Below are 27,764 nucleotides of genomic sequence, written 5' to 3' on the forward strand. Positions count from 1 at the left end.
AGGCGGCTCTGCGAGTCCCACCGCGCCTGGGACCCGCTCCTGGTGCACGTGGTGCTGGACAGCCAGAAGAAGCAGCAGTACACAGCCATCCGGCCCTGCCCCGAGTTCATCTCGACCCTCAGCTACTGCCGGTTCGTTTCCCGGGGCCAGCCCTGCAGGCACGGCCTGCACCGCTGCCAGTTTGCCCACAGTGACGTGGAGATGGCCGTCTGGGAGGCCGAGAGGGAGGAGGGCTTGCTGCGCTCCGACCTGCTGCCGCCCGTGGGCACCTGCAGCACCAACGGCGAGCCAGAGGCGCCCACACCAGTGCACTTCTACTGCCGGATCTGCCTGGTGACCTTCAGCTCGCAGGAGAGCTTTGAGAACCACTGCTCCTCCGTTGAGCACGTGCAGATGCTCTCGGCCGACGGCTCTGTGCAGTGGGTGCACCGCGCGCCGCCGCTCGGGCTGACCAAGTTCTCGCTGTGCAGCAGGTAAGGCGTCCACCGGGGAAGAGGGCAGGGGCAGCAGGCAGCTGCCGGCTCCCTGAGGACCCCCATGCCACCGGACACGGGTGGCACCTGGGACACCTCTCTCCCGACAGAGCGGAGGTGTGTGAAATGGGGAATAGCTGCACCAAGGCTCATTCCAAAGAGGAGCTGCAGGAGTGGATCCAGAGGGTGAAGGTTGCCGACAAGAAAAAGAAGCAAGCCCTGAAGGACGGGCTCTTGTCCTACCAGGACCGGCTCATTGCCGAGTATCGGACGTGCTCCAACGAGGTGTTAATTGTGAGTGGCGGGCACAGGGTGGGAGCGCGTTGGTCCAGTGCAGGAATCTTCTGGTGTGAGAGCTTGGGAATGGAACCCACCGCTCACCTTCCTAATGGGAATGCAGAAGGGGATGTGGCATCCCCCTTCCTTCACCCCTTTTGAGATGGCAACTTGAGAGCCTGCTCGGGGTACCCGAGCTGTGCCGTAGGTCCTCCTGCTTCCCACTGGGACATGGAGCAGCGGTGGGTGAGGATGTACTGTTGGTCCCTCTTGGGAGGATATAGTGTAAAGCCCCGTGGAGGGCTCTGCAGTGTGTCTCTGGGACACTGCCTTCAGTCCCTCTCATGCCTCCCACAGATGTCTGAGCATGTCGAGGGTGCCAGAGTTGTGTGTGAGCAGCCTCTGCAAGTGCAGCTGGAGGACAGGAGGGTGAAATACCAGTGGAGGTTCAAGGTCCACGCTCAGGTAAGCCCAGCCCTGTGCAGGGGGAGGCTGTTCGCTGCTGGCAGTGCCTGCTGCTGGGTGCAGTCCTTGTCCTTTGGAGGGTTTTGTTTGGTTGGGGCTTTTTTAATTATTATTTCTGCAAGGGGCAGAAGGACAGGGCTTTGGGGATGTCAGAGTGAGGACATGTGTTGGGTATTCAGGAGCAGGTCAGGTAGTGCCTGCACCGGGGCTGTGTGTGAGGGGTGCAGCCACTGTGCCTCCCATCTTCTGCAATGGAGCTGGGGTAGACTTGGCTCCTCTTAACACCTCCCAGGTATCATCACATTCAACTGCTTTTCTGCCCAGGATTTTGTGGGTGTTGTGGGCAGGAGCCTGTCCCCTCCAATGCAGGAGATTTCCCGTTTACAGCACACTGGCTCCATTGATATTAAACTGAAACCTGAGGTTCTCTGAGACCTCAAAAATAATTGCTGTGAGATTGCATGAGGAATAAGCTATGGTGGGTCTGACATGGCATTTCTCTAGGAAGTGCTGCTGGAGCACTTCACCAGATGCTGGGCTCTTCCCGTGGGCTGCCCTCACTGTATCCCTGTCTTTTCCTCAATGGCAGATGTCTCTGCAGCACGTGGCCCTGCTGAAGAGGGAACCTGGAGTCAAATTCTACTTCTCGGGGAATGGCCTTTCCCAGGACCTCCAGTACCTCCGGGGGGAGCACGTGGCCATCGTGTCCTCCTCGCCCCGCACGGCGCTGGTGGAGGTCAGCATGGAGTGCTGCACACTGGGGGTCTTCGAGCAGTGGGTGGTCTTTGACTTCGGCAAACGCCCCGTCCTCATGCAGAAGATCAAGGTGAAGGTGGGCAGGAGGGAGACCCCCCAGCACGTCCCCAGCAGCAAGGAGAGCAGCCGACTCGTCAACTTTGAGCGGTGGGATAGAGGTAACCGGATCATCGTTCCCAGCGTGCCAAGGACTGCCGAGGACATGGCTCTGCTGGCGAAGTACAAACCTCCTGCTCTTGCGCTGGATTACCAAAGTGAGGGTGGTGCAGTGGTTCCCATCACCCGGCTCAACTATCGGGACAAGATGCACAGCTTCCTCTTCCGTGAGGAGGAAGCCGAGCAGGCTCTGATTGCCAAGTAAGTGCCAGGTGTGGATCCAGATGGTTCCTCCTTGATGAGGACCATGAGCCCATGGTTAACCCTTGGGGCCTGCTGCTCCTGAGGTCTCTGTCCCATCTGGGTTGGGTCCTGGGGTGCTTTCCCAGAAAAATGGGAACCTGCCAAGAAGGATGGCTTAGTGGGTGGTGATAGGAGGGGAAGAGCTGGGTCTCATCCTGTGGCTGTGGATTAGTGAGAAGCATGATTTCTGTCCCTCTGTGCTTGGGGGGCTGGCAGACCCTCTCTGGGTGTGGGTAGCAATCCCCCTTTCACTGGGGAGGGCTCATGAGCTGCTGGGTCTGTTCTCTGCTCTTCATTCGGGTGTTTCCTCCTTTCAGACTCAACCTGCGGGTCCTCATCTCCCTGACCCCCATGCTGCAGAGCCTCTCCATGGGGATGAAGTTTGCTGTCTCTGGGGAGCTGTTTGCTGAAGTGCCTACCCCGTACAACCTCTCGCCGGACACGGACGAGGGGTACCTGCTGAGCAGGTCCGTGCCCACCGCTTTCCTGGCACCTGACCCACCTATAGACAACCGGGTTTATGAAGTTATTGTGGAGCACAAAGCCACCACGGAGAAGACCATCTGGCTACAGATACCAAACAGATGCTGCTTGGAGCTGAACTTCAAGGCAAACGCCTCCCACAAGGTGGAGATCCAGTTCCAAATCGACCAGCTGCTGTTCCGGCAGTGGCACCAGGCTGTGGACCGCCTGTTGGATGAGAAGTTGGTCCTGCCAGATGTTGCCAGTTGCACCATCCCCTACTCTCTTGGATCACCACAGAGAGGGAATAGCAAGCAGAAACAAGCCATCTCCTTCATCACAGGCCAGAAGACCACGAGCCGGCAGGTCCCACCTCTGCTCATCTATGGGCCTTTTGGTACAGGGAAGACGTTCACCTTGGCCATGGCCACCTTGGAGATCCTCAGGCAACCCAACACACGGGTGCTGATCTGCACTCACACAAACAGGTTAGCAGGGAAGAGGCAACCAGAGTTTTGGGCAGTCTGGTCCATTGCTCTCCTTGGGGGACTGAGGGGGAGCCCAAGTGTATGAGCCAGAGCTGAGCTGCCCTTTTCTCAGCATGCACTTCAATTGTTTGCTTAAATAGATTAGTTTTTACTGAATACATCTTAAACTGCTCTAGCAGTTCCTGCTAGGAGGAAACCAGGCATAGGTGGAAGTCTTTGTGGAAGCGGCAACATAAAGTTATAGAATCCTAGAATGGTTTTGTTTGGAAGGGACCTTACAGTTCATCTTGTTCCAAACCCCCTGCCATGGGCAGGGACACCTTCCACTAGGCCACATTGCTCCAAGCCCCATCCAACCTGATCTTGAACACTTAACATATTCCTGCCTCATTATAAAATGAGAATGGGGCTGGAGAGAGTTCTTTCCAGCCTTTACTGTGTACTGCAACAAGTAGAAAGCCATTGCCTGACTGTGCTGGGATAATATTGTGCTCTAGTTGTCCTTGAAGACTATTTTGCTTTGTGCACGTGCCAATTTACTGACTTTTCCAAGGAGAGTTTGGGGGAGAGGAAATGCAGATCTGGTCTGAATACCATTGAATCTACCTTCAGAGAAACCAGGCCAAGACTGTTAAAATTAGAGCAGTTACACTGAAAAGAGTGTCCACATCTGATCCTGCAGGCTGATGCTGCCTCAGTTTTTAATGCATAATAGATGGTGACTGCTAATCTTAGCCTGTTCCAGGCTGGTTGCTTGCACGGAAACTTCTCCAGCAGATCTCGTCTCACCCGGGGATGGGGATGCTGTCAGAGGAGAGCTCCATGTCACTTGGCCCTGGGCAGCAGCAGGGCCACAGATTTTGTTGGGCACATCACATTTTTCCATATAAGTGTTGAGAGATGCCCTAGTCTTGAGTATCAACTCCTATTTTATACCATACTCTCGAAAGAGGCTGGGAATTGGTGGCTACACCAATGGCTTGTTTGTGTGGTCGTGAATGTCTGCTGTGACAAGAGTGGTGTCACCAGAGCAGGGGGAGAGTTTGGGTGCGTGGTGGGGAATGATCTGAGAGCACTTTGGGAGGACAGTCACAGAGTTTAGGAACAGCACCTACAATTCCTCGATGCTTTTCCCTTCTGTTCCCCTCCAGTGCAGCTGACATCTACATCCGGGAGTATTTCCACAACTACGTGATCAACGGGCACCCGTGGGCTGTTCCCCTGAGGATTATATCCACCGACCGGCCCGTCAACCTGACGGACCCCATCACCCAGATGTACTGCTGCCTCTCGCCAGACCAGCGCTCCTTCCGGCACCCCACGCAGCAGGAGATCGACAAGCACCACATCATTATCACCACCTCCATGTTATCCAAGAACTTGAAGGTTCCCCCAGGCTACTTCACCCACATCATGATCGACGAGGCTGCGCAGATGCTGGAGTGTGAAGCTTTGGTTCCGCTCTCCTTCGCCACCTTTGAGACCCGGATTGTCCTTGCTGGGGACCACATGCAGATAACCCCCAAGCTGTTCTGTGTTGGGGGTGGGCAGTCTGCTGATCACACCCTCCTGAACCGGCTCTTTCAGTTCTACCAGAGGGAGAGGCATGAAGTGGCCATGAAGAGCAGGATCATCTTCAACGAGAATTACCGTTCCACTGCAGGCATCATTGAGTTTGTCTCCAAGCACTTCTACATTGGCAATGGCAACGCTATCCAAGCCAGTGGGAACATCCCACCCCATCCCGAAATCTACCCGCTCGTGTTCTGCCACGTGTCTGGTGTGGCCGAAAGGGATATCTCCATGATTTCTTGGCACAATGCCTCCGAGATAATACAAGTGATTGAGAAAGTGAAGGAGATCTATCAGAGGTGGCCAGATGAGTGGGGTGTCCGGGATCTGAAGAAGATCTGTGTGGTCTCCCATGGAATGCAGGTGTGTGCTAGAAACCTGTGTTCCCCACCTGAGGGGGCTACACCTGTACTGATGACTAAACATTCCCTAAGAAATGCTTTTTAATCTATTTATGATAAACCTGTCTCTTGTGCTAGTGAAAATAGGGAATCTGGGGTCTCACATGCCATCAGTGGTTTTTTTGAGGCAATGTCCATTTAGGCAACGTGTCCTGGGTAGTCGGAGCAGAGATGCCTCATGGTGGGATGGCTCAATTGAACACTGCTTTCAGCATCTTCTAGGCAGGTTAACAACAAGGCAGTGGGAGCCCTGCCTGAAGTCAGCCCAGGACGTGTGGCTGCTGCCAAGTAACTTGAGGAACCTGCAGCTGTGCAGGGTGAGGGACCTCGGTGTTGGATGGGAGGTGTTTCTGAGCTGAGTTCAGTTGTGCCTCTTTCTTTCTTATCAGGTTTCTGCAACAAGACAAGAGCTGAGGAAAAAGCAGCTACAAGATGTGGTGGTGGAAAACTACGAAAACTTGCCAGGTGTGTGTCTTGTGCTTGGCCGCGTTTTGGGGTCTTCTCCGTGCTAGTCATGGACAACTTTTGCAGTCATGTTGGTGAACGGGAGAGTCCATAGCAACTACAGCCACTGTGTAACAGGCTGGGGGAAGAGGCAGTGGGGTGTTAGCAGAGGAGTTTTCAACATATTTGCATTTTCCTCCCTGCTAAAATGCAAAATATTGCCTGTCACAGTGGAAAAATACCTCTCTGGGAGGTGCTGCCAGGCAGAGCTCCCCTGCCCTCCCTGTGTCTTTGCCACTGCTGCAGCCCACGTTAACACTGATTAGGATGGAGTGTCTGGAAATCTTTTGGCTGATTTCCATCCCCTTCTGGTTGGCAATTCTTTGATTTCATCTTTTCCTTAGTGAATAAGATTTCACACTGAACTAAATCTGCACCCAACTGTCAACTCATTTCAAATATATGGATTTTGCTTTGTAGGAGGGTGAAAATTCTGTAAGTGCCATCCCAGAGACTTGGGCATGTGTGAATCATGTGAAGCCCTGAGTACCAGTGGGGGAGGCAAGTGATAGAAGGGAATTGAAACCAGGATGGCCTGTGGGTACCAATCACAGAGCAGCTCACTAGAGGAGGAATCTGCTGCTCTGGATGATGAGGGAGGGATAGGACTGGTTTTGTCCTCAAGGACTTAGTTTATGACTCATCTATGTTTTTATTATTATTATTATCTTTTTTTTTAATGTGCAGCTGAGACTCCTCGTGGTAAGAATAACTGACCCTGGGGGGTGTTTCTGATCCCCACACCCTTTTTTTGCAGTGTCTTCCCAGCTCTGATGTCACCAGGATGCCTCTTTTTGGTTGTTATTTTTTGTGTGATCAGCAGAGCTCTTCTCGAGGGGAGAGGTGTCCTTGTGAGTGGTCACTGCTCTAGTTCCTGCAAGACCCTCAGTCCCTCAGGGAATTTGGGATTCACAGCAAACCCGTGTTTGCAAGGAGCAGCTGGCGGGGCTGCTGGTGGCACTGAGCACACAGGGCTACTCCATGGGCACACATGGCTGCACTGCCCCAGTGCCCTTGTCTCGTCTCCACACTGCCCTTCCCTCCCTGGTGTGTGGGCAGTGGTGCACTGTGGTGTCCATCCTGACTCGTGCCCAGAGGATCTCACCATCCCCAAGAGCTGCTTTACTCACATCGGGTGACTCCCGTGTTTCAGCCAAGCAGGGTTACATCAGTCTATGGCCACGTGACACAGCATAGATGGGTGAGAGCCAGGCAGGGTCTTCCCTGTTGGATTCCTGTGAGTGACTTCTCCCTTGTCCCCTCCGGTGCAGGGCGGGAGTTTCGGGTCATCATCATCAGCACGGTCCACACCAGCGAGAGCCTGCGCATCTCAGCCTCGCACCACCTCGAGTTCTTCAACGAGGCCAGAGTGCTCAACACCATCATGACCCGGGCTCAGTCGCTGGTGGTGGCAGTGGGGGATGCCGTGGCCTTGTGCTCCCACGGCCAGTGCAGCAAGGTGTGGAAGCGCTTCATCCAGCAGTGCATCGACAAGGGGAGCATCTTCCCGGAGAACCTGACGATGGCCCAGATCAAACAGGCTGCGTGTGACAAGGAGAGCTGGAGCAGAAGCCCAGAGAGGAATGAGGAGGACAGCGACACAGATTCCTCCAGCTCTGAAGATGAGAGCATGAATCCCGATGATCCCATCCTCCAGGAGCTCTTAGATGAGAGCAAGAACATGCTGGTGACAGTGTCTGAAGAAGGGCTACTGAATGTGAAGTCTGAGGCTTCAAACCTGTGGGCAGACAAGCAGGAATACACCAGCTTCTCTTCTCAGATGATGCAGCTGTATCTGCACATGCACCCCAATATGTACAAGAGATGCGAGCTGATCAAAGAGGGGTTCGACAGAGCTTCTGCCTTCACCCTCAACGACTCCCCTGCCATGAACATTCAGATCAAGGGCAGAGTTCACTGCGGGACGGCCTTCACTGGGGACGAGGTGCTGGTGGAAATCCTGCAGGGCAGCACGGCCGACAGCAGCAGCCACCGCCCGCAGGGGAAGGTCGTGGGCATCCTAAAGCGCGCCGAGAGAGAACGGAGCTTCATCTGCATGATGGACGAGTTTGATCCCCGGGTGATGATACCCATCGATCCCACTGTCACCAAAATATTTGTCCCAGGGCTGAAGGAGAAACCCAATGTCGTTCCCATCCGCAAACTTGTCAATGGGAAGTACAGGGTGGTCAGCTGCGAGAAGATCAACCAGGAGACGAGGAGGTGCCAGTTCTTCTGCGTCCAGGTTATCTCCTGGCGGGAGGGGTTTTACTACCCTTTGGGAATAGTAACAGAGATCCTGCATGCAGCATTGACTTTGGAAGAAGGCTTAAAGATCCTTGCCTTGGAGTATGGTTTGGAGAATAAATACCCAGCTGCTGTCAACAGGGAGTTAGCCAAATACACTTCCAACAGCAAACTAAACCTCACCAAGGAACCCCTGAAGGACTGTCGGAGTTACCCGACCTTCACTGTTGACCCCCAGGGTGCCAGGGATTTGGACGACGCTATCAGTGTCAGGGATCTTGGGCGTCACTATGAGATTGGGATCCACATTGCAGACGTGGCCGGCATCATTCCCAAAGGCTGTGCCCTGGACCTGGAAGCGAAGAAGCGGGGCATCACCTACTATGCTCCCAAGCGGGAGCCTCTGGGCATGTTCCCACCCCACATTAGCCAGGACGTCTGCAGCCTCCTGCCACAGAAAGATCGTCGGGTGATCTCCTTGTTTGTCACCGTAGAAAAGGACACTGATCAGATGTTAAAGGAAGTCTTCACCATCTCCGTGATCCGCTCAGACAGGCAGCTGTCCTATGAAGAGGCAGAGCTCTGCATTAAGGACTGCTACAGGGGAGCAGCAAACACCCTTCGTTTTGATACCCTGGAGGACTGCATTGCTGTGGCTTATCACTTCTCCAGGATCCATAGGAAGTTTCGGCTGCAGGAGGACTGTTTCTATGACCGGCTGGATGAGGAAAGTTCCCCAGGTAAGAGGGGGTCCCATCAGATGATAGAGGAGTTAATGATCATGTTCAACAGTTTCGTGGCTGAGTTCCTCACTGACAAGGAAGTGACCAGAAATGTCACTCCTCTCCGGTGTCAGTGTGAGCCAAGTCTTACACAGCTGTCACACATGAAAAACCAGTACAACCACATCGTTCCTTTGTCCATCCATCTCTCACATCACCTGGGAGAAGTGCCTCCTGGACAAGACACCTCTAAAAATGTGGAGTTCAGTCTTCTGGCCCCCATCTGGGAGCACCTGCAGTCGGCTGCCAGTGCCCGTGACTTCCAGAAGATGCTAGACCTCGTCGTCACTGATGACATCCACCCAAAGCTGGCTCCCGTGGCCCTGGAGTTCAGGAGGCTGCTCAGCCGCTCCTATTTCTGCCGCTCCAACTCCACTGCCCAGTCGAAAGCAGGCCATTACTCCCTGCATGTTGACTCGTACACCTGGGCTTCCTCTCCCATCCGCCGATACGTGGATGTCGTGGTCCAGCGGCACCTTCATTCCGTGCTCCGCAAGAAGCCCCTCATCTATTCTGTGGATGACATTGACTTTCTCTGTCACGACTTCAACAGGAAGAATTCCCAGGCGATGATGTATGAGAAGAGAGCCCACTGCCTACAGATGGCCACCCAGCTGAAGGGCCAAGTCCTGCAGAAGATTGCCTTCGTGGTGGATATCGAAGAGATGAGCAGGTTTTTTAAAGCCCTGTTTCCCCTCAACAAGGAGAGTCTTCCGGATCCACAGAAAATTAACTACAGGTCCCTTCAGCTGATAGAGCAGCCCGTGTTCATCCAGCAGCGGAGCAGCATCAGGCTGACGTGGAAGAGGAGGATATACTCTGCGGAGACGAAGGAGCACAGCCTGCGGGAAGGACCTCTCCGTGACCAGAGTGTCACCCTCTTCCGCACCAAGACGTGGCAAGACGTGCTTACGGCCATCAGGAAGGAGCAGTTTGAGAGGGCTGCCTCCCTCCTGCAGCAGAGCAAGGAGCTGTACCAGCGGCACGTGGGATGGGTGCGGAAGAGCCCGTGCTCACACTACATGGAGCTGACCCTGGAGCTGAGCGCCGGCGACGCGCTGCGGTTCCAGCTCACCACCGACGTCCGCCGGGGATTCCTGGTGCCCTTCGTGCAGCTGTGGTGTGTGACGCCGGGTTTTGATGTCTGCCTGCAGCACACGGAGAAGCCAATTGAGTGCTTCTCTGCCTATGCCACGCTGCAATCCAAGGACAGGTACAAGAACACGACGGAGTACAACAAGGTGTGGATGCCGATGAGTGCCATGGAGTCTGCGTCGTGTGCCGTGGCCGAGAACGACTCGATTGTCCTCCATGATGTTAAAATAAAGTGGGCAAGGCAAAGGACAAGCAAAGGGCAGCTGCAAGGGAACTTCATCCTGAACAAAAAGTGGTTGGAGGATTGCTCCATTGAAGTGGACTTCTTCAACTGTTACCTGTGCATCCGCTTAGAGGGGCTGAAGCTTGGGAGCCTCCAAAGCGATGAGGAAAGCCTTAGCCATGGCCTCCAGAACCTGACTTTGCTTGACAAGGGAAGGTCAGAGAACAAACTTGTGGTCGATCCTGATACCTACACCTGGGTGGCTCATGGGATCACTGAGGAGTTCGACGATGACAAGAAGTCAGACAGGACTGGTCAGCAGACAATGAACTTTTACATCCACTATATGTCTATGGAGAACATCCCTGTGGAGATCTCACAGCCCTCTGCCAGGTTCACAGTGGAGCTCATACCAAAGATGCTGCCAGATGTGTAAGTGGGCTTAGCAGTGTGCTCTGGTTAACCTGTCCATGCAGAGCAGTGGCTTCCCACAGGGCCCCTCTGCTGCATTCCCCTGGGGCCCCTCTGCTGCACCCTCTGCTGTGGCTGATCCCCTGAAAAACCTGCCTTTACCCAGCTCTTACTGACCATACTGTTGGGCTGTGGATCTTCAGGGGGATGGCAGCACTCCTAAGGTTTGTTCTCCAGAGGGTTTCATGCTCTTCTGGTTGTCCCTGAGACTGGGGAGATGGGTGCTGAAATTTCCCTGGGCATCTTTTCTTATGTTACTGAGTTGCTGCAATACATGTCATATGTGAAGCACTGGAGTGGGGTTTGTTTAGCAGAAGTGCTCCCTGATTTCCAAATCATTCCCCTTTGTTGTTGCTGCAAAGCAAGATCTGCTCTTATTAAATCAGAGCTGATGTCTAGTTTGCCCTTCCTCATACACAGCAGAGGCTGCTACACACCCATGATGTTGTAGCTTTCTCAGGGCAGAATGTGCTTCCTTTTGTGCCGTGAATTTTAGGAAAAATTGGAAGCTAATCCACGAAGAGGGGGTGGGCCATAATAAAATGAAGTTAGGACAGAAGTTGTGCTCCTTGCCCTCAACATCTTTGCAGGCTCAGCTCTTCAGTCAGTTAAGAAATAGTCCCAGAAGCAGAGGAGCAGAATAAGTCTAAGTTATTTGTGGTTTAAGTTCTTTGTGGAAGGAGTTAATGCAACACCAAAGCAGAGAGAAAGTATAAACAAGGCAGCTGTGCAAAGCTGTATTACAACTTTTGCTATTCTGTGCTGCATTCCATTCATTCTTACTTTTCCTTGTCTGTCAGACGGAAAGAAAAGGCACTTTGGAGGCTGAAATATGCCTCCGACCTTGCTAAAAGCATCGCCCTTGGCCACGAACCTCCTCAGAAAGGTAAGTGCAAATATTAATCTTTCTTACCTTGTGGCTACTTGCTTCTGGCCAGGCAGGTGCCCTGGCAGCTTCCGTGGGCCCTTGCCGTGGGACTGATGCTCCCACACCAGGAGGTTACCCTGACAAGGGGATGAGAGGAGCTGCTACATAATTTGGGATGCCCTGCTGAGGTTGTAATCCCCAGGACTCACAGAGAAGGTTCACAGGCAGAGTATCTTGGCATGGGACAAGGATTATTTTTAGGTGGTCTTAGTACCTGCTCCTTAGTACCGTGACTCCTTAGTACCTGCTGCATCCTCCTGTTCAATCACTTCTGTGCTGCCCTCAGTAACCTTCTTTAAATTTGTTTTCTTGGCTCTGCTGTAACAGTGACAAAATCCAGAATCCTGAAGCAAAGATCCTTTGATCTCCCTGGCAGCCACAGGAAGCTTAACCAGAGTCAGTACCAGGCTATCCTGAATGCTCTGAGAGATTCCTTCACGCTCATCCAAGGCCCACCAGGTAAGGGGGGACAGCAGGACAACCCATGGTGTGAATGGCAGGTGAGAGCTGATCTGCTGCTTTCCATAGGACCCTCGGTGAACCAGGAGAAGGGAGCGTGTGTTGGCATCACCCACAGCTGTGCAAGGCAGTCCCCTCTGTTCTTGATTTTATTTCATGACTGATGAGGCAGATGCTGATCCAGAGCATGGGTGTTGTTGCTGAAATGTTCTCAGCATCCTCCTTGTTTTTCTAGGCACAGGGAAGACCGTTGTTGGAACTCACATTGTCTACTGGTTCCATCAACTGAACGAGGAGAGCATTGAGAAGGATGAAACACCATGCTTGGAAAAAGAAAAGCCCAAAAAGAGAAAGTGCATCTTGTACTGTGGCCCATCCAACAAGTCTGTTGATGTTGTTGCTGGTAACTATCGTTTTTTAAGCCCCTGAAGTGGCTCGTGGTGGGGGGATGGAGAACATGTGGTGTGAGCAGGAGGGGCAGAAAGTGGGGATGGTCCTTACAGAAGACCCAGCGCTGCAGGGCGAGGACCGGTGAGGGTGGGATGAGGAGTGAGGGGTGGGGAGAGGCAGGCCATGAGCACCATCAGTACCTGGTGCTGTCTGAGCAGACCTGTCCTCCCTCCCCAGAGATGCTGCTGAAGATGAAGAACCTGAAACCACTGAGGGTTTATGGGGAGGCCATTGAGGCGATGGAATTCCCGTACCCGGGGAGCAACCGGCAGCTCTCCCGTAAATCCCTGCGGGATACAAAGCCAAAGCGTGAGCTCAGGTAGGATGGCAGGGCCCCGCAGGCAATGAGGGTGCTGGGGAGAGGTGGCTTCTGCACCAGTAGCCCTGAACAAGCCAGAGCAAATGCAGGTTTTTTTGCGCTACTAACCTGCGTTGTAATTAATTTGTAATTAATTTTTTCAAGTGAAGGTGTACAGTCTAATGTAGCACTAGTCAGGAAACCCAGGTTGTTTAAAAGTCCCTAGATGTTTTCATCTCTTTGTGGAACAGCTCTAAAAGTCTCTGACTTCATTCCTGCTTGCAACTGCTAAAGGGAAGTGGTTGTATTTTCTGTCCTCGAGTGTGAACTGTTGGATCTACAATGATGGGACAATCTGGTTGTGACTTTTTTAGCTAGTGGGGTTTCTCCACATAGACAGGTGGTGTGGTTTGCTTACTGTAGAATAGATCACTTGGGTCTGTGTTGGGGGAAAATATTTACATATTGACTCTTTACTCAGCGATATAATCCTGCATCACCTCATCCGGCGGGCGCCCAGCCCTTTCTGGCAGGAGATCCGTCACTTTGACGCTCGGATGAGGAATGGAGACCAGATCACAGAAGCAGAAACACAGAAGTGAGTAGGAAGAGACCCTGGTGAGAGATGGCTGACTTTGGCTGTGTGCCACCTCTGAAGCACAGATTAATAAACTGTGTGTTCAGAATAATGATAAAAAGAGATGAGCTCGAGATTAGTGGCACAGTGCAGAGCCTCAGCATCGTTTCTGTGCTGTTGTCCATCTGGACCAGAAGTCCTATTATGCCTTTGTGACCCTTGAATCCTCCACCTGCAGCCCCCGCCCTGCTGAGTTCAGGACAAAGTACATTTCCTACAGTGTCCATCCAAAGCCCTTTTCTGGGAACACCAGCTCATCCTAGGGAGGGAGCCATAATCATTTGGGAAAGTACAGGCTCTGCCTGGTTCCTGAAGAGGAATCTGGAGATGTTTCCCTTATGCATAACCCGATGTTTTCTGCATCGACCACCAGGTACAAAGAGTGGCTGTCAAGTGGTCGCACGTATCAGCTGCAGCGTCACGATGTCATCCTGTGCACGTGCTCTGCCTCATCTTCCAACATGCTGGAGCAGCTCAATGTCAGGCAGATAATCATTGATGAGTGTGCCATGTCCACAGAGCCCGAGACCCTCATCCCCTTGGTCGGCCACCACCGTGCTGAGAAGGTACGTCCTTCCCAAACACATGTCCCTGGGACAGCAGCTTAGAGCTCTGGAACCTCTTCCATCCTTTACCATGCTGCTCTTCCAAGTCTTACCGCATGTTAAGGTTTGTGCTTCCTTATGGGATGGGTATTGCTGTCACCAAAAAATTGTTCTGGCCCAAGTACAAAGTATTAACATGACAAGAAGCATAGAGCAGATCTGAGTAGACTCAACTACATGATGGAGCAAGTCCAGAGGAGGCCTGAAGATGCTCTGAGGGCTAGAGCAGCTCTGCTGTGGAGACAGGCTGAGAGATCTGGAGCTGTTCAGCCTGGAGAGAAGGCTCTAGAATGCACTCTAGGGAGACCTTAGAGTGCATTCCAGTGCCTAAAGGGGCTTCAAGAGAGATGGAGAGGGACTTTAGACAAGAGCCTGGAGGGACAGGACAGGGGGAATGGCTTCACACTGACAGAGGGCAGGGTTAGATTAGATACTAGGGAGAAATTCTTTGCTGTGAGGGTGGGAAGGCCCTGGCACAGGTTGCCCAGAGAAGCTGTGACTGCCCCATCCCTGGAAGTGTTCAAGGCCAGGTTGTACGGGACTTGGAGCAACCTGGGCTAGTGGAAAGTGTCCCTGCCCATGGCAGGGGGGTTGAAATGAGATGATCTTTAAGGTCCCTTCCAACCCAAGCTATTGTAGAATTCTCTGATTTTTTTGTTTTTCTCCCATCAGATGGGAACACATTATCTGGGACAGGATCTTTATATCATGGCCACTGTGGTCTTTGACTGAGGTTGCTGTAACCGTAACATAAATAAGTAGCAACAAATGTCTGTGTACAAGCAGCCTTTCAAAGAGCTGATTTCCTTCATGAGTGCCACCACCCTCGCAGCTGAGGTGTCTGCTCTTCCTTCCAGGTTGTTTTGCTCGGGGATCACAAGCAGCTGAAGCCGGTGGTTAACAATGATGTTTGCAAGAGTCTTGGCATGGAGACGTCTCTCTTTGAGCGCTACCGGGAACAGGCGTGGATGCTGGATACACAATATCGCATGGTGAGGCCCTCGAGGGGGTTGTCTTTTGTCCATCACAGAAAATGTGGGCTTGCCTGAAGCATCACATATTCTCCATTAGTGCTTTCCCTTTCCTAGATATAGGATTACATCTAGGAATATGCCAGAGCCAGCTACAGCACAATGTCACAGTGGGTGAAGCCAGCCCAAAGAGATGCTGCATGCTGAAAAGTTCCTTGGGTTTTGTTCACCTCGGTTTCTCTCCTTTTCTCTGCCAGCACAATGGCATTTGCGAGTTCCCATCCCAGGAGTTCTATGAAACGCGGCTGAAAACGTGGCCTCAGCTTCATCGGAGACCCAGTGTGCTCCACCACAGGGATAACAGCTGCTGCCCCATCATCTTCGGGCACGTGGAAGGCAAGGAGCAGTCCCTTATGATTTCCACTGAGGAAGGAAACGAGAACTCCAAAGCCAACCCTGAGGAAGTGGCGCAGGCGGTGAGGAGGGTCCTGGGGGATTGCTGGGGACACAGGAGGGGAGGGTGTTGTGCTGGGTGACTCTTGGGATTGTGGAGGGACAACAGAGATGTAAGGTTAAAGATCAGCAGGGTGCAGTGTCTACCTGGTGTCTTCCGGGTCTGGAGCACAGCAGGACACCCCTGGGCAGAGGAAGGCCTGGGGCAGCCTGACCCCAAGGCAGGCACCATCGCTGCCCCGTGGAGAGGATGCTGGGGGGCCGTTCCCTCAGGCCCCTTTCCCAGGTGAGCAGGACGCTGGTCTCTCCAGGTGAGGATCGCCAAGCAGCTGGCACTAGATGGCACCATCCGGCCAGAGAGCATCGCCATCCTGAGCCCCTACAACGCCCAGGTGTCCGAGATCAACAAGAGCCTCCTGAGGGAGGGTGTCCGCGGGGTGACTGTCTGCACCATCATGAAGAGTCAAGGTGAGGGGGCAGGAGAGGGGAGGGGCGTGTCTGTCTCCTCCCACCTTCCTCAGGAGCTGCTCGCAAATAGAGTCTCTGAGCAAACCCTACCCCAGGGTCATTTCAACCATGGAAGATCAGATTTCTGGGTGATTTGTGACTATAATAAATCTTTTGGAAGCCTCTGGAGTGCTTGGGCAGGGTGAGGCTGCTTAAGGCAGGAAGGTGGAAGATCTCTAGTGGAAGGTTCCCCTGCCCATGGCAGGGGGGTTAGAACTAAGTGGTCTTTAAGGTCCCTTCCAACCCAAACCACTCTGTGATTCTATGATTCTGTGTCTGATGGGGGTATTGGAGAACTGCCCAAACATGTTCTCTCTGGAGAGCAACAACCAGAAGTCCGATGGTCTCTGAAGCTAGAGAAACCCAGAAGGTGGATGCAGTAGAGAAATGAGTGTCCTGTGGGGTGGAGGGATGACCAAAAGCTTCCTTCTAAAAAAATCTGGTTTGATTCCACTTTCTAGGAAGTGAGTGGAAATACGTGATCCTCTCGACTGTACGCTCCTGCCCCCGGTCTGAGATTGATAGGAAACCCACAAAGAGCTGGCAGAAGAAGTACCTGGGGTTTGTTACTGACCCGAACCAGGTCAATGTTGGCATCACACGAGCTCAGGAAGGACTCTGCATCATAGGTGGGTCTCCTTGGACGGTGCACAGGCCTGCAGGGGAACAGGATGCTTGGATAAAGGGGTGGTGATCCAAACTAGTACAACCAATGGTCTTGCTTTATTCTTCTGCCCTTTCTTTAGTCCGTGGTTTTGAAACTGGGCAATCTGGGCAAAGCAGGGCTCATGCATGGCTTGAGTGCAGCACGTATAGTTAGTTTTTCTCACCCTTTGGTTTGGACCACGTTGTTCCTGTCCCTCGCATGCTAGAGCTCTCTCCTAACAAAATCTGGCTGCTTATTTTTCTCCTAATTGCACAGGCATAGGCTGTGGTGTGTGGGGAAGCTGCTCACAGATATGACAGCATGGAGAAGGGAGCTGGAAATGCTCCTGCCAGGGACCCAGCCCCATTAGCTAGAGATGTTAGACAAAAGTTTCTGTGTGATGGTAGCAGCCGAGCCTCCTCTGGCCACTAACCCGCTGGCCCCATCGCTGTGCCCGCAGGGAACCGGTACCTCCTGGAATGCAACCCCTTGTGGAAGAGACTGCTCCAGCATTACCGCCAGCGCAACTGCTGTGCTGCAGCCCAGGACATTCGTGTCAGGAAGACCACAGCGATCCGATGAGGATGGGCCCTCTCTGCCAGAGCTGCGTTACCTGTGCCTTGGGAAGGACCAGATCTTTCCGTTCTTTAATGACCCACGGAGCCAAATGCAGCAGGGGAGCTGGGAGCTTCCCCTGCACCGTGACAGCTCAGAGCTTCAGCACCTCCTTCAGCATTTTGGGGTGTTTTTAATCAGTGCAACCTTGGACAGGAACTTTCAGCTATTAGCAAACCAAAAAGCATTGGAGATGGATGAGGGGCGTGTGACTTTATTGATGACATTACTGTTTTTGTAACTGTAAGATGCTCAGCAGAACCCCCCCATCCTACCTGCCACTGCAGCTGCAATTTTTGGGGACCAAATATTTAGTCCAGCCATCGGAGTTGCGCTTTGGGGATCAAATACTCAGTCTATTCATTGGGGTGGAGCAACCACACACAGCAGAGCTGCTCAGCAAGATGCTGTTTACCCTGGAGGACCAAAGCTGCTGAGTAAAAAAAGCCTCTCATTTTAAAACCAAGGCCAGGGTGATTTTTAAGACTTCTCATTTTTTATTTTTTTTTTTCTTTTTTAAGTGAAGGAAGAAAGCAAAGAGAGATGCATGCACCACTCTTTGTCCAACCAAAATGTTGTTCTCTGAGCATGTAAATATTTCAGTGCCAAGGCCAAGGTGATTTTGTAAATAGATTTACGTGTTCTTTGTACAAAGGAGGTTGTCCTCACCAGCACAAAGGTGAAAAAGGAAAGGTGGGGACTGCTCTTACCAGGAAACGCTGGGATTTGTCAACCTGTTTTAGACTGTTCAGAATTTATTTGAAATCTCCTGTTGAGCCCCTCTTTCCTACTCCACATATTTTTTTTTTAAAGCTGCTTCTAATTTATTAACTTTTAACTCTGTGAATTTGTTTCACAGCCTTATGGCCTGAGATTTTAAGAGTGGTGAAGGAAATTTGATAAATGTACCACGGCATATGTGTGTATAATGTATTTTTCTATTTTCTGTAGCCAAACTGCTGTGAGCTGGAAGCTGTGATTCACCAGAGGGGCTGCTTTTGCCCAGTGTGGCTGGTGGCGATGTATCACGGTGAAGTGGTGCTCTCTGAGAATCATGGAGCTGCTTTCTGAAGCATGATAGTTTTGAGGGAGGGTGTCTTTTATCTCATTTCAACTCTGAATGTATGAAGTGCCTGCCTCGGCTCTCCCCAAACCACGTGCTTGGCTGTCTCTAAGTGTCCGTGTGGGACGGAGATGAGATGCAAACACGGTGTAGTACCAAGTCTATACTGTGCTGGGACACAAGTTTTCCTTGGTGTGAGTCCCTGTGGTTTCACAGCGCTGTGGGAGGATGAATTTCATCCTGTTTGCAGCTGAAGTGCAGTGTGGCTCTTTCCAGTGTGGAGGAATGTGCAATAAGGAAGCATTGTGTCAGGAAAAGTCTGTATTTAACGCCGTGTTTCTTCTCATGACTCTTTGTTAGACTTGGCTAAAGAACACATGGAGAAGTTTTGTTGTTCTCTTCCTAGTTTTAAACTACCTTCCTGCACATCTGCCTTTGGGGGGTTTGAGCTCCATGCCAAAGACCACCCAGGCTCACTCTTGTCCTGCTGAAGCATAGTAACAGGCATATGGCTGGTGATTCCATGAGGCATAAAACCCCATAGGAAGTACATCCTGCTGGTTCTAAAGATGCCGGTAAGATGTTAAAATCATTGTTCCTCTTTGAAGTAATCCAGGATGGGACCTTAAAAGATTCTGCACCAGCCTGGTTTTGCAAATATTATTGCAATTCCAAAATAAGATTGCCTGGGAATCATTCAGCAGACTACTGAAATGCAATCATCTAGCTCCAAGATGATGCAGAGAATTGCAGGAGAGGCTGGAATTCTTGGGATAGCTACTTTAACATGGGGCCAGCATCGTTCTAACAAAGCCACCTTGGTCCCTTTAGAACCAGTGGACCTCATTTTCATGATCACCTGAAAGTGTGGAGTTTCTCCCCTGGGTTTTTTCCTGGTTATTTCATACATGTAACACATTATTTCATATGGGAGAAGACTCACCCCATGTGTAGTGGCTTAGTCTGTGCTCTTGGAGGGGGTTTGGCCAAGAGAGTGACCTCATAAAGCAACTCCCTTTGTCCTCAGTGGGGAAAAAAATGTTTATTCCTACTCCACAGAGGCAAAGCCTAGACTAAAATGCTTTGCTTGGTCATTTCTGTGTTGCAAGACAATATACATATTATTTTTTTCCTCTGAAGATGTATTTTATAACTGGTGTTTAGCAAATACACCCAAGCAGCAGTTACAGCCAGGCTGGACCCTTGTGCTTCTGGCACTGTGAACAGGTTCCTGGAGAGCTGGACATGGAATAGTCAGGGATATCAGGAAGTGCAATTAAACTTTTTATAGACTGTAGTGACAGTTGAATATCATGTTTTTGTCCTTGTGCTCATGGAGAGAATCATAGAAATCAATAGAGGAAAAAAAATCCTAATTGGTTTGGTTTCATTTGCACACAGAGCTCTGAATTAACTTTTGAAAGAATTTTACATTCAAGCAAATGTTCTTAAAATACCAAACCTTTGGGAATCTCAGTGGGAACACCTGGCAGCATGGTGCCCAGGGCATCTGTCCAGTCACAGGCTCTGTGTTCTCCACAGTCACAGCCAAAAGCACATGGTTGCAGGACACAAATGTCAGTTCATCCATCAGGATTAACTTAATTTCTTTGGCATTAGGTGGAGCTTGAGCACAAATTGAACAAGGGTGCAGGGAGCCAGTGGTGTGCCTGGTGTCAGCCTGGGGTGGGCCATGTGGTTCCAGGAATCCTCTCCTTGGCCAGCTGGACTGTTTCTGAGGACTTGGACAGATCTATGTAGGACAATCAATTTACTGCAATAAATTGATGGGGTTTTTTAAAAAAATAGAAATGAAACGTCAAGTGTCATGAAGTGTGAATTAAGGAACTTGAAATGCAGCAGGTTTTTATCTTTTGTACGTCTGTGACTCGCAGCAAACCTCAAATGACCTTTTGGATACAAATATTTTTACCTGCTTTGGCTGTTTATAAGAATGAACCTCAACATTCCTTTTTTTGATATTTAAGCCATAATTGTAAAAATAATCTGAATTTATTTAAATAATAAATTTTATTACTAAAAAGTCTGTTTATGTGATGGTTTGTTTAGAATCTATGTGGGAACAGCTCTGTTTGGACTGAACCAAATGGTAAAAAAGAAAATGAACATTACCTGCAGTTCTTGGCAGAGAAGATAATTTTCTGCATATTGGTTGTGTGGATGTATTACCCTTCTCTGTTTGCTGGGGAGCTTGGGGTTATTCATTGTTGGGATTTGGCTGGTTTCTTTTAATAAGAGTGATCTTTTCATGCAGTTATAGAGGGATGAGCATGAATTCATGCTTAGGTACCTATAAAGCACAGGGTGTAGAGGGTGAGAGGAACCAGTGATGGAGATAAGTTTGGGTGGGTGATTTGAAGAGCTCAGGGTTCAATTCAGGTATTTTGTAGGGTTCAGTTCAGGTATTTTGGAAGAAGGACAATAACTTGGGGTAAAAAACCCAAAACATCATTGCAAGGAGCTGGCACCAGCATCCTGTGGTGTATGGAAAGCACTGCATGGTGGAGGTGCTTCTGTCTCCTGTGCTCTGCCTCAGAGGTGTCCTGCAAGATTTTCTGCTTCTGGCTGCTCCCACCTGTTGGTTCTGGCAGTGGGATACAAGCGTCGAGCCCCAAATGCTTCCTAAGGATGTTCTTTTGTGTGAGAAATTTGGAATGGGTTACTGTTTGACTGGAGGGATTTGGGGAAGGCGCTTGTAAAATTGCTGTTGAAAACAGAACGAGTTCAATTTTGTGCAAAATGTTTAAACAATTTATTTTGATTATTCATCTTTTCCAAACCATTACAATGAGGAAGATGTTCTGGTGAGCCGCCTTGTAAACCCGAAGCTGCCGTTGGTGCTGCTGGTGGTGCTGCTGTTGGTGTTGCCGTTGGTGCTGCCATTGGTGTTGCCGTTGGTGCTGCCGTTGGTGCTGCTGTTGGTGCTGCCATTGGTGCTGCCGTTGGTGTCTTCAACAGGGACAGTTTTTGTCTGCAATACAAGGCGGTCGTGCCACTGTGAGTAAACAAGTGTGTGAGTGTCAGATCTTTTAACTCTGAACTCGTATGATCTGCCAGGCTGCAGGTGATGGATTACGCATGGGTTGGAGATGACTTCCTGAATCCGACTGTATCCTGGTTCTGTCTGACTGTCGTCTGTCATTAACTTAATCTCCAGTTGCCATCGTTCGAGGTGTGACTCTTGATTTTCATTAATCCACTTGAGCTGGGCCCAGTTCTGGGATGCAAATGACTCTCTCCGATCAAAAATCGGTGGCTTCTTTGTATATAGAGAAAGACTAATGTGAGGGTGTACAGCACCTCCAAGAATTACCTGTGACACCAAACTGTGCTTGACATGGAGCTTTCTTGGCTCTTCCAAGGCAATGAGTTTACTGAAAAGCACAGAGAGCTTGAGCACTTTCTTTATAGTCAAGTCCCATTGGGAGAGGAAAGTTGCCATGTCACAGGTCTCTACGTAATGGCTCAGCTCCTTTCGTCCTCGATCCAGCTGTTCCAACAGCCCAGTTAAAAGTGCCAGCTGGATTTCAGTCTGGTTTTTTCCTATCTTCTTAATCTTCTGGAGTTGGCAGGGGTTTGCGATTTGCAAGATGTCAGCGCAAATCATCATGTTGTTCGGGTCTCTCACGCACAGGTGTCTGGGCTCAATCTTCAAGTAAAAGTAACACTTCTTCAGAAGATTAAGTCTGTTCCAGTGGTACCGGAGGAGGCGAGGGTTCAGCTCATTGCGAAGGAAATCCAGAACAAGGTTTTTATTTCTCATGTACTGCTGCACGGTGGCATTGTCTTGCCCTTCTCTGGTCGCCGTACTCTCCGAACGGGTTTCAGTCTCATTGAAAACCTTAGCCATGCTTCCAAAGCTCGGGTGCTGTGTAGGAAAGCAGCAATAATAACATTAAGAACCGAAAGAAAAGCAGCTCTGAGGGAGTATAATCATGGCTGTGACTCTTCTCTCTTAATTAAAGCTTAGCTTATGTAGATGGAAAAGACCTGCTAGACTAGATGTAGTTCCAGAGGAATTTTCCTTTACAGTTGTGTGGTTTCTCATATTTTATATTTTCTACTTATATGTATTCCAACCATGGCATCCTTCTATCCCTCCCTTTGAGAGGTTCTACCTCTCCTTAATATATTCACTGACAGGAACTATTCTCTGAGACACTCTGCCAAAATTTCTCCCTATCTTATTATCTTCTGTTTCATTCTAATTAGCTGCCTTTGTACTCCTGTAAGCAATTTCTTTCCATTCTTCTGCCTCTCTGGAGATGTCTATTTTTCTCTCTTTGTAATCTGCCAGGCTGTTGAGGTTTGAGACCCATCTTCTCAGCCAGTTCCTACAGCTACATAATCACCTTGGTGATTTAAATTAACCCTCTGCCCCCACACGAGGTGGTGCGCAGCAGGCAGAGCAACACTGTCACCTCATGACAGCTTCCAAGGGGAATTACAGCGTTTTCCTCGCACTTCCACCTTCAACAGCGGATTGGCAGTCATAACCTGACTATGTTTTCAGTGATGTACTGCTTTCCCTTTCTTTGGTTTTATTTTGCATTATCCCAGATCATGATGCTTTCCTGTAGAATGCCCGCAGTCTATGAACAATGTACAGTAAGAGAATGAAACACATGTAAAGCACCTGCAAACAGTTTGATGTCAGGATGTTTACACAGGGATTCTTGTAGCACTATATCTGCTGGCTTAATCTTAGCTGTTTACCAGGGCCTGGAGTGACAGGACAAGGGGAATGGCTTCACACTGACAGGAGGCAGGGTTAGATTAGATATTAGGGAGAAATTCTTCCCTGTGATGGTGGGGAGGCCCTGGCACAGGTTGCCCAGAGAAGCTGTGACTGCCCCATCCCTGGAAGTGTCCAAGGCCAGGTTGGACGGGACTTGGAGCAACCTGGGCTAGTGGAAGTTGTCCCTGCCCATGGCAGGGGGGTTGGAATGAGATGATCTTTGAGGTCCCTTCCAACCCAAAACAGTCTGGGATGATTTTATACTTCATTTATTGGCAAAGATGTGCCCTGGCTGGTGGTGCCCTCTGAGCCAAGGTGGAAGGTGTTTCTCTGTTGTGCTTTAGCTGAAGTACCTGTGGCTCACACAGTTTATGTACCACAAACAACAATTAGCTAAATAAATGCCTGTGTCCCTGTTGCCAGTGATACTGTAATGAGAGCTCAGCTGGACACTGAAGTGGTTTTCACAGGCTGAACACACTTAATTTGAAAATGAAATTGATACAGAATTTTGAAAGTAAGATCTAACATGTGAGATCTTAATTCTTCCATGCTCTGTAAAAGCTAGATGGTGACACCTGCTTGACAAACACATTTTCTTTAGCCTCATTTTCGCTAAATTCATAACAGAGCTAATAACATTTCCTCATAGAAATTCCAAGCGTTTGTAAACCTTGTAGCTGTCTGGCCCCGAGCTGCACCATGGTTTATATACTAAGTCACTCATTTGCAACTATTTCTCTCCAAGAGAGCTGTCATCTAAAAAAAACCACAAAACAAGCTGTATTTCCTTTTCGCTTCTTTTCTTTCCCCAAAAAAACCTCCACCTAAACCAAGGCAGTGCCAGCTCCTGGCATCCCGTAGGGAGCAGCAGTGCCAGCACATGTGCCAGGTGACATTCCCCACTCTTGGAGGGATTTGGCTCTCCGGAGAAGTTTGTTTGCCCACAGATCGAGCTGTCATTGTGCTTGTTTTCCCTTGCTGTTTTTACATACATATTTTTCTTTTTTCCTGCCAGGAATGGCTGGCTGTATTCCCTGCAGTATTGCTATGCTTGCAGCCTGGGGGCGGGAGGGGGGGGGAGTGGTGGTGCTGTCACCCAAGGAAGGGGCTCTGTGTTCACCCAAGAGGGGTCGAAGTGGCACGCAGGGGGGTTTCCCCCTGAGCCCGACCCACCTGTCATCCCGGAGGTGATGTGCAGGTGCCGCCGGTCCACGGGTGCGGCCGCCGGATGACCCGCGCCCGGCCTGCCCCCCGCAGCCCGCGGCAGGCGCCGCCGGTTGCCATATGGGACCCCCCGGAGCCCGGGGAGTGCGGCTGGAGCGGCCAGACAGCCTCAAAAGTCCTCCACACGTTCCCCCTCCGCAATTCACAGGATCCCAGAATGGTTTAGGGTTGGAAGAACCTTAAAGCTCCTCCCCGTTCCACGCCCCCGCCGCAGGCGGCGATGGCAGTAAATCCCAGTAACCTCCTTCGCAGCCGCCCGTTCTGGTCCCTCGTACCTTCTCCTTCGCGGGCTGCTGGCTCGGGGACACCGGGGGCACCGGGGGCACCGGGGACACCGGGGACACCGGGCTTCGTGAGGAGAGCATGTCTGCTCTGCCTGTTCAGCAGGAGGTGTCTGCTGTGGCTCCAAAAACGATGACACAAGTTGTGCCCACTGCTGCATCACAATGGCATCGTGGAACCAGGGAAGCTGGAAACATAGGGCGATGGAACCATGGAATTGTAGAATCATAGAATGGTTTGGGTTGGAAGGGACCTTAAAGCTCATCTCGTTCCAACCCTCTGCCATGAGCAGGGACACTTTCCACTAGACCAGGTTGCTCCAAGCCCCGTCCAACCTGGCCTTGAACACTTCCAGGGATGGGGCAGCCACAGCTTCTCTGGGCAACCTGTGCCAGGGTCTCACCACCCTCAAAGGAAAGAATTTCTCCCTAATATCTAATCCAAGTCTCAGAAAGCAGGAATGGTTCTGGGGTATGAACAGGACCTTCTGGGCTTTATGGTGTGTTGTGAGTAAGGGCTTTTTTTGCTTTTTGAGGGCAAATCTTGCAGAGTCCATCTGAGGCCAGACACCAACACTTTGCTCTCCACAGCGAGACTGAGACTGTTTCACACTGTCAGAAGTTTTGTTAACTTAAATACATAATCCTTATTAAAGGGTTATGATGAAATTGGATATAAACTGCTCCATTAAGTGCAGCAAACTTCCTTCTGGGGATGAAGTGATTTTCCTTCTCTGTTTTCCTGTGGGACCCAGCCGCCCAGTCAGCTGTGTTACTGTGGAGAAGAGAGTGGCTTGTCTGATTCACGATGGCAAGCTCCATGCCACAACTGGTGAGTTCATCAGCAAACTGGACAGGCGTCCTGGGCTGAAGGTGCCCTTGTACTCCCTGCTATTAAATCTTTGGGTCAGAGCTTAGCCTTAATGCTGTCTGGTGTGCTTAGCTGGTGCATCTCTCCTGAGCTTTTTTAATTGAATGATAGGTAGGATCCATAACGCCAGCCCTAAGCTCCTGCTTGAATACCAAGGGAGGAGGTGATCTGTCATTTTAAGAAATCAGTGCATCCTCTCAAGGCAACCAGAGCTTACCATTTCATTTCACAGCTGCCAAGAGATTAACTATACAATTGTCAGGTGTGATTTGCTAACAGCCAAGAGAGATACCAAATATGTTTGAAAGCAGGTTGATGGCCTTGCTTGGGGGAGGGGGGCAGTGGAGATCAGTATTCAGTGATAATGCCAAATTTCTGCAGGAAATTAATGTTCATGCTCATGTCATGGATCTCGATCCTGTTGTTCAGATTGCGTGTCCTGGGAACTGGAGGAGTCCTTTTCCTTCAGCCTTGGTGGTCTGAGGGTATGAGAAGAGACCTGTGGAGGTCCAGCTAACCTTGCCTCCTCATAAACCCACTTAGAGTCTGCAGCTGAAATTTTAGTGTTTTCCTTCATTTTGCATCAGGGATCAATTCAATGAATCTCTTTGAATTAACACACATACAAATGTGTCTGAAGCATTGAACACCACGTACCCTTTTGCCTTCCCTCTCATCAGCTGAGCTGCCTCTGTGGCAGAGCTGACAGCTGCTGTCACTCTGTTTGTCACTCTGGCTGTCCTGTCCACAGCATCAAAATAACTTGTTAGTCCTGTCTGAGATCAAGATATAAGCAGACGATTGATTTTCTTCCCTCTTCTCATTAGCGAGCTCTGACACTTAATAAAACATATATTTCCTCACTTGGGGTAAGCAAAACACCCAGATAGCGCCTGTCAGAGCGGGTTGGGAGCAGGGATTAATCTTTATGGAAAATCAATAGCTGGAACAGAAAAATTGGCAGAACCCAAATTAAAAGTCGCTGGCAATTTCTGTCTTCATATTTCACATCTGCATTTCTGAAACAGTGATTTGCTGCAAAGGCAAAACAGGGGCAGGGATGGGGGTGAACTCCGTGCCTGGTTCCTCTTCTGCTACTTCCTGGTGGATGAAGGTGGATGCCAGGTTTGGAGCAGCTGTTTGAGCAGCACCAGGTTCAAAGTGATCCCTGTCCCAGGGCAAAGGGCTGTTCAACACTGACCTTTCTGAGCGAGGTTGTGTCCTCAGAGCAGCACTGTCTTTAAAGTCTTCCACCATCACCACCTCCTCCAGGGTCCCTGACTGTGTCCCTGCAGCCCCAAAAAGTACCCATCCCTCATCATGCTCACCTGGCTCTGTGGGAGCAGGATTCTCAGAGCAATATAAAGGCTGCAATCCCCATCATCACAAGGGTATGACTGATTTACTCACTGCTTGCTCCCAGTTTCACTGGTGCCTCAGATACCTGAAATAAATTATACATTCCAGATAAATTCCAAATCTAAATCATCACCACACATCAGTGAACTCGTGGTGTTTGTCAGACTGTGATTCAGAGGCTCACTTTGAGAAGAAAGAGGGATGGAAGTTTTCTAAGGAACGGGGGAGGGGGGGGAGAGGGGAGGAATTGCTCTCCTGAGATGCAAAAGCCCCAGCTGGACCAGGGCAAGAAGGAGTTAATTGTGTCCCTGAGGCAGCAATTATCTCCAGCTCATTACACCCACTAATGGCACCCAAGGAGGGAGCCCCAAAGCCTGGACCTGCCAGAGTTTGGAGTGGCCATTTGATACAGCAGGCCAATAAATTTGGGGATTTGGAGGCTGTTTTGGGGCAAAAATCTTCCCTGGTCTGAGCCCAGACCCACACAATCTGCTCCTCCAGAGCCATGGTCTGTTAGCTCTCCATCTCACATGGATGAATCAGCCCAAAGCATTTGATCCCACAACAGGCTCCAAGGAAGGGGAGGCTGCAAACCCCCAGGGCACAAGCATGGCTTTTATTTCTTGCCATTGAAGACTACAGTGACCTGGGGAACATTTATCCATGTTCCTCAGACACAGGGCCAGTACTGGGACAAGTCTGTGTCACAAAAAGGGATTGAGGCTTATGGTGAGACAACGACCTTCTTGGGTTTGTGAGAAGGGGAGGTGGACCCTGCATGGCCAGTTTAGTGCCCTCACTGATTCCCAGAAGGCTTTACAGAGGGGGCATGAGCACCTTTTGTAAGACCACAGGCACTGGCCCTTCTTGGGTTAAACAGGAGTGACTGTGGGGCTGGATCCGTGTGGAGGGAGCAGAGTTGGAGCTTGGAGGGATGTGCCAGGCTCTGCTGCTCACAGGGGTGCTCACCCTGGGGCCTCATCCAGCCCCAGTGCTGGGGCAGGGGCTGTGGCACCCATGG

General features: G+C 50.6%; 2 protein-coding genes across 2 annotated transcripts; one reads left to right on the forward strand and one right to left on the reverse strand.

Moving 5' to 3' along the window:
• On the forward strand, positions 1 to 20,280 carry HELZ2 (helicase with zinc finger 2). Its single transcript, XM_008924559.4, has 19 exons — positions 1 to 473; positions 584 to 767; positions 1,107 to 1,214; positions 1,804 to 2,327; positions 2,687 to 3,319; positions 4,471 to 5,254; positions 5,682 to 5,757; positions 7,068 to 10,575; positions 11,415 to 11,500; positions 11,870 to 12,001; positions 12,237 to 12,404; positions 12,629 to 12,770; positions 13,231 to 13,347; positions 13,760 to 13,952; positions 14,849 to 14,983; positions 15,220 to 15,438; positions 15,727 to 15,883; positions 16,384 to 16,551; positions 17,029 to 20,280. Exons 1-19 carry the CDS (start codon positions 202 to 204, stop codon positions 17,148 to 17,150), a joined length of 7,728 nt encoding a protein of 2,575 aa, XP_008922807.2. The 5' UTR covers positions 1 to 201; the 3' UTR covers positions 17,151 to 20,280.
• Positions 20,281 to 20,982: 702 nt separating this feature from the next.
• On the reverse strand, positions 20,983 to 24,637 carry FNDC11 (fibronectin type III domain containing 11). Its single transcript, XM_018073877.2, has 2 exons — positions 24,508 to 24,637; positions 20,983 to 22,135 (listed from the first exon to the last, which is right to left on the reverse strand). The coding sequence occupies exons 1-2, from the start codon at positions 24,595 to 24,597 to the stop codon at positions 21,050 to 21,052; spliced, it is 1,176 nt and encodes a 391-aa protein (XP_017929366.1). The 5' UTR covers positions 24,598 to 24,637; the 3' UTR covers positions 20,983 to 21,049.
• Positions 24,638 to 27,764: the final 3,127 nt, after the last annotated feature.

Source organism: Manacus vitellinus, unplaced genomic scaffold (assembly GCF_001715985.3).
Source record: "Manacus vitellinus isolate BGI_N305 unplaced genomic scaffold, ASM171598v3 scaffold_26_pilon, whole genome shotgun sequence".
Classification (NCBI taxonomy): domain Eukaryota; kingdom Metazoa; phylum Chordata; class Aves; order Passeriformes; family Pipridae; genus Manacus; species Manacus vitellinus.

What these genes read in the sequence shown, in the direction of transcription:
- HELZ2 (XM_008924559.4), top strand. Translation starts at nt 202, where the DNA reads ATGGCCGTCTGGGAGGCCGAGAGGGAGGAGGGCTTGCTGCGCTCCGAC. An exon ending in AAGCCAAAGCGTGAGCTCAG is followed by an intron (nt 12,771 to 13,230) that starts GTAGGATGGCAG and finishes CTCTTTACTCAG; the next exon opens with CGATATAATCCTGCATCACC. An exon ending in GGAAGGACTCTGCATCATAG is followed by an intron (nt 16,552 to 17,028) that starts GTGGGTCTCCTT and finishes CTGTGCCCGCAG; the next exon opens with GGAACCGGTACCTCCTGGAA.
- FNDC11 (XM_018073877.2), bottom strand. Translation starts at nt 24,597, where the DNA reads ATGCTCTCCTCACGAAGCCCGGTGTCCCCGGTGTCCCCGGTGCCCCCG. An exon ending in AGCAGCCCGCGAAGGAGAAG is followed by an intron (nt 22,136 to 24,507) that starts GTACGAGGGACC and finishes TTTCCTACACAG; the next exon opens with CACCCGAGCTTTGGAAGCAT.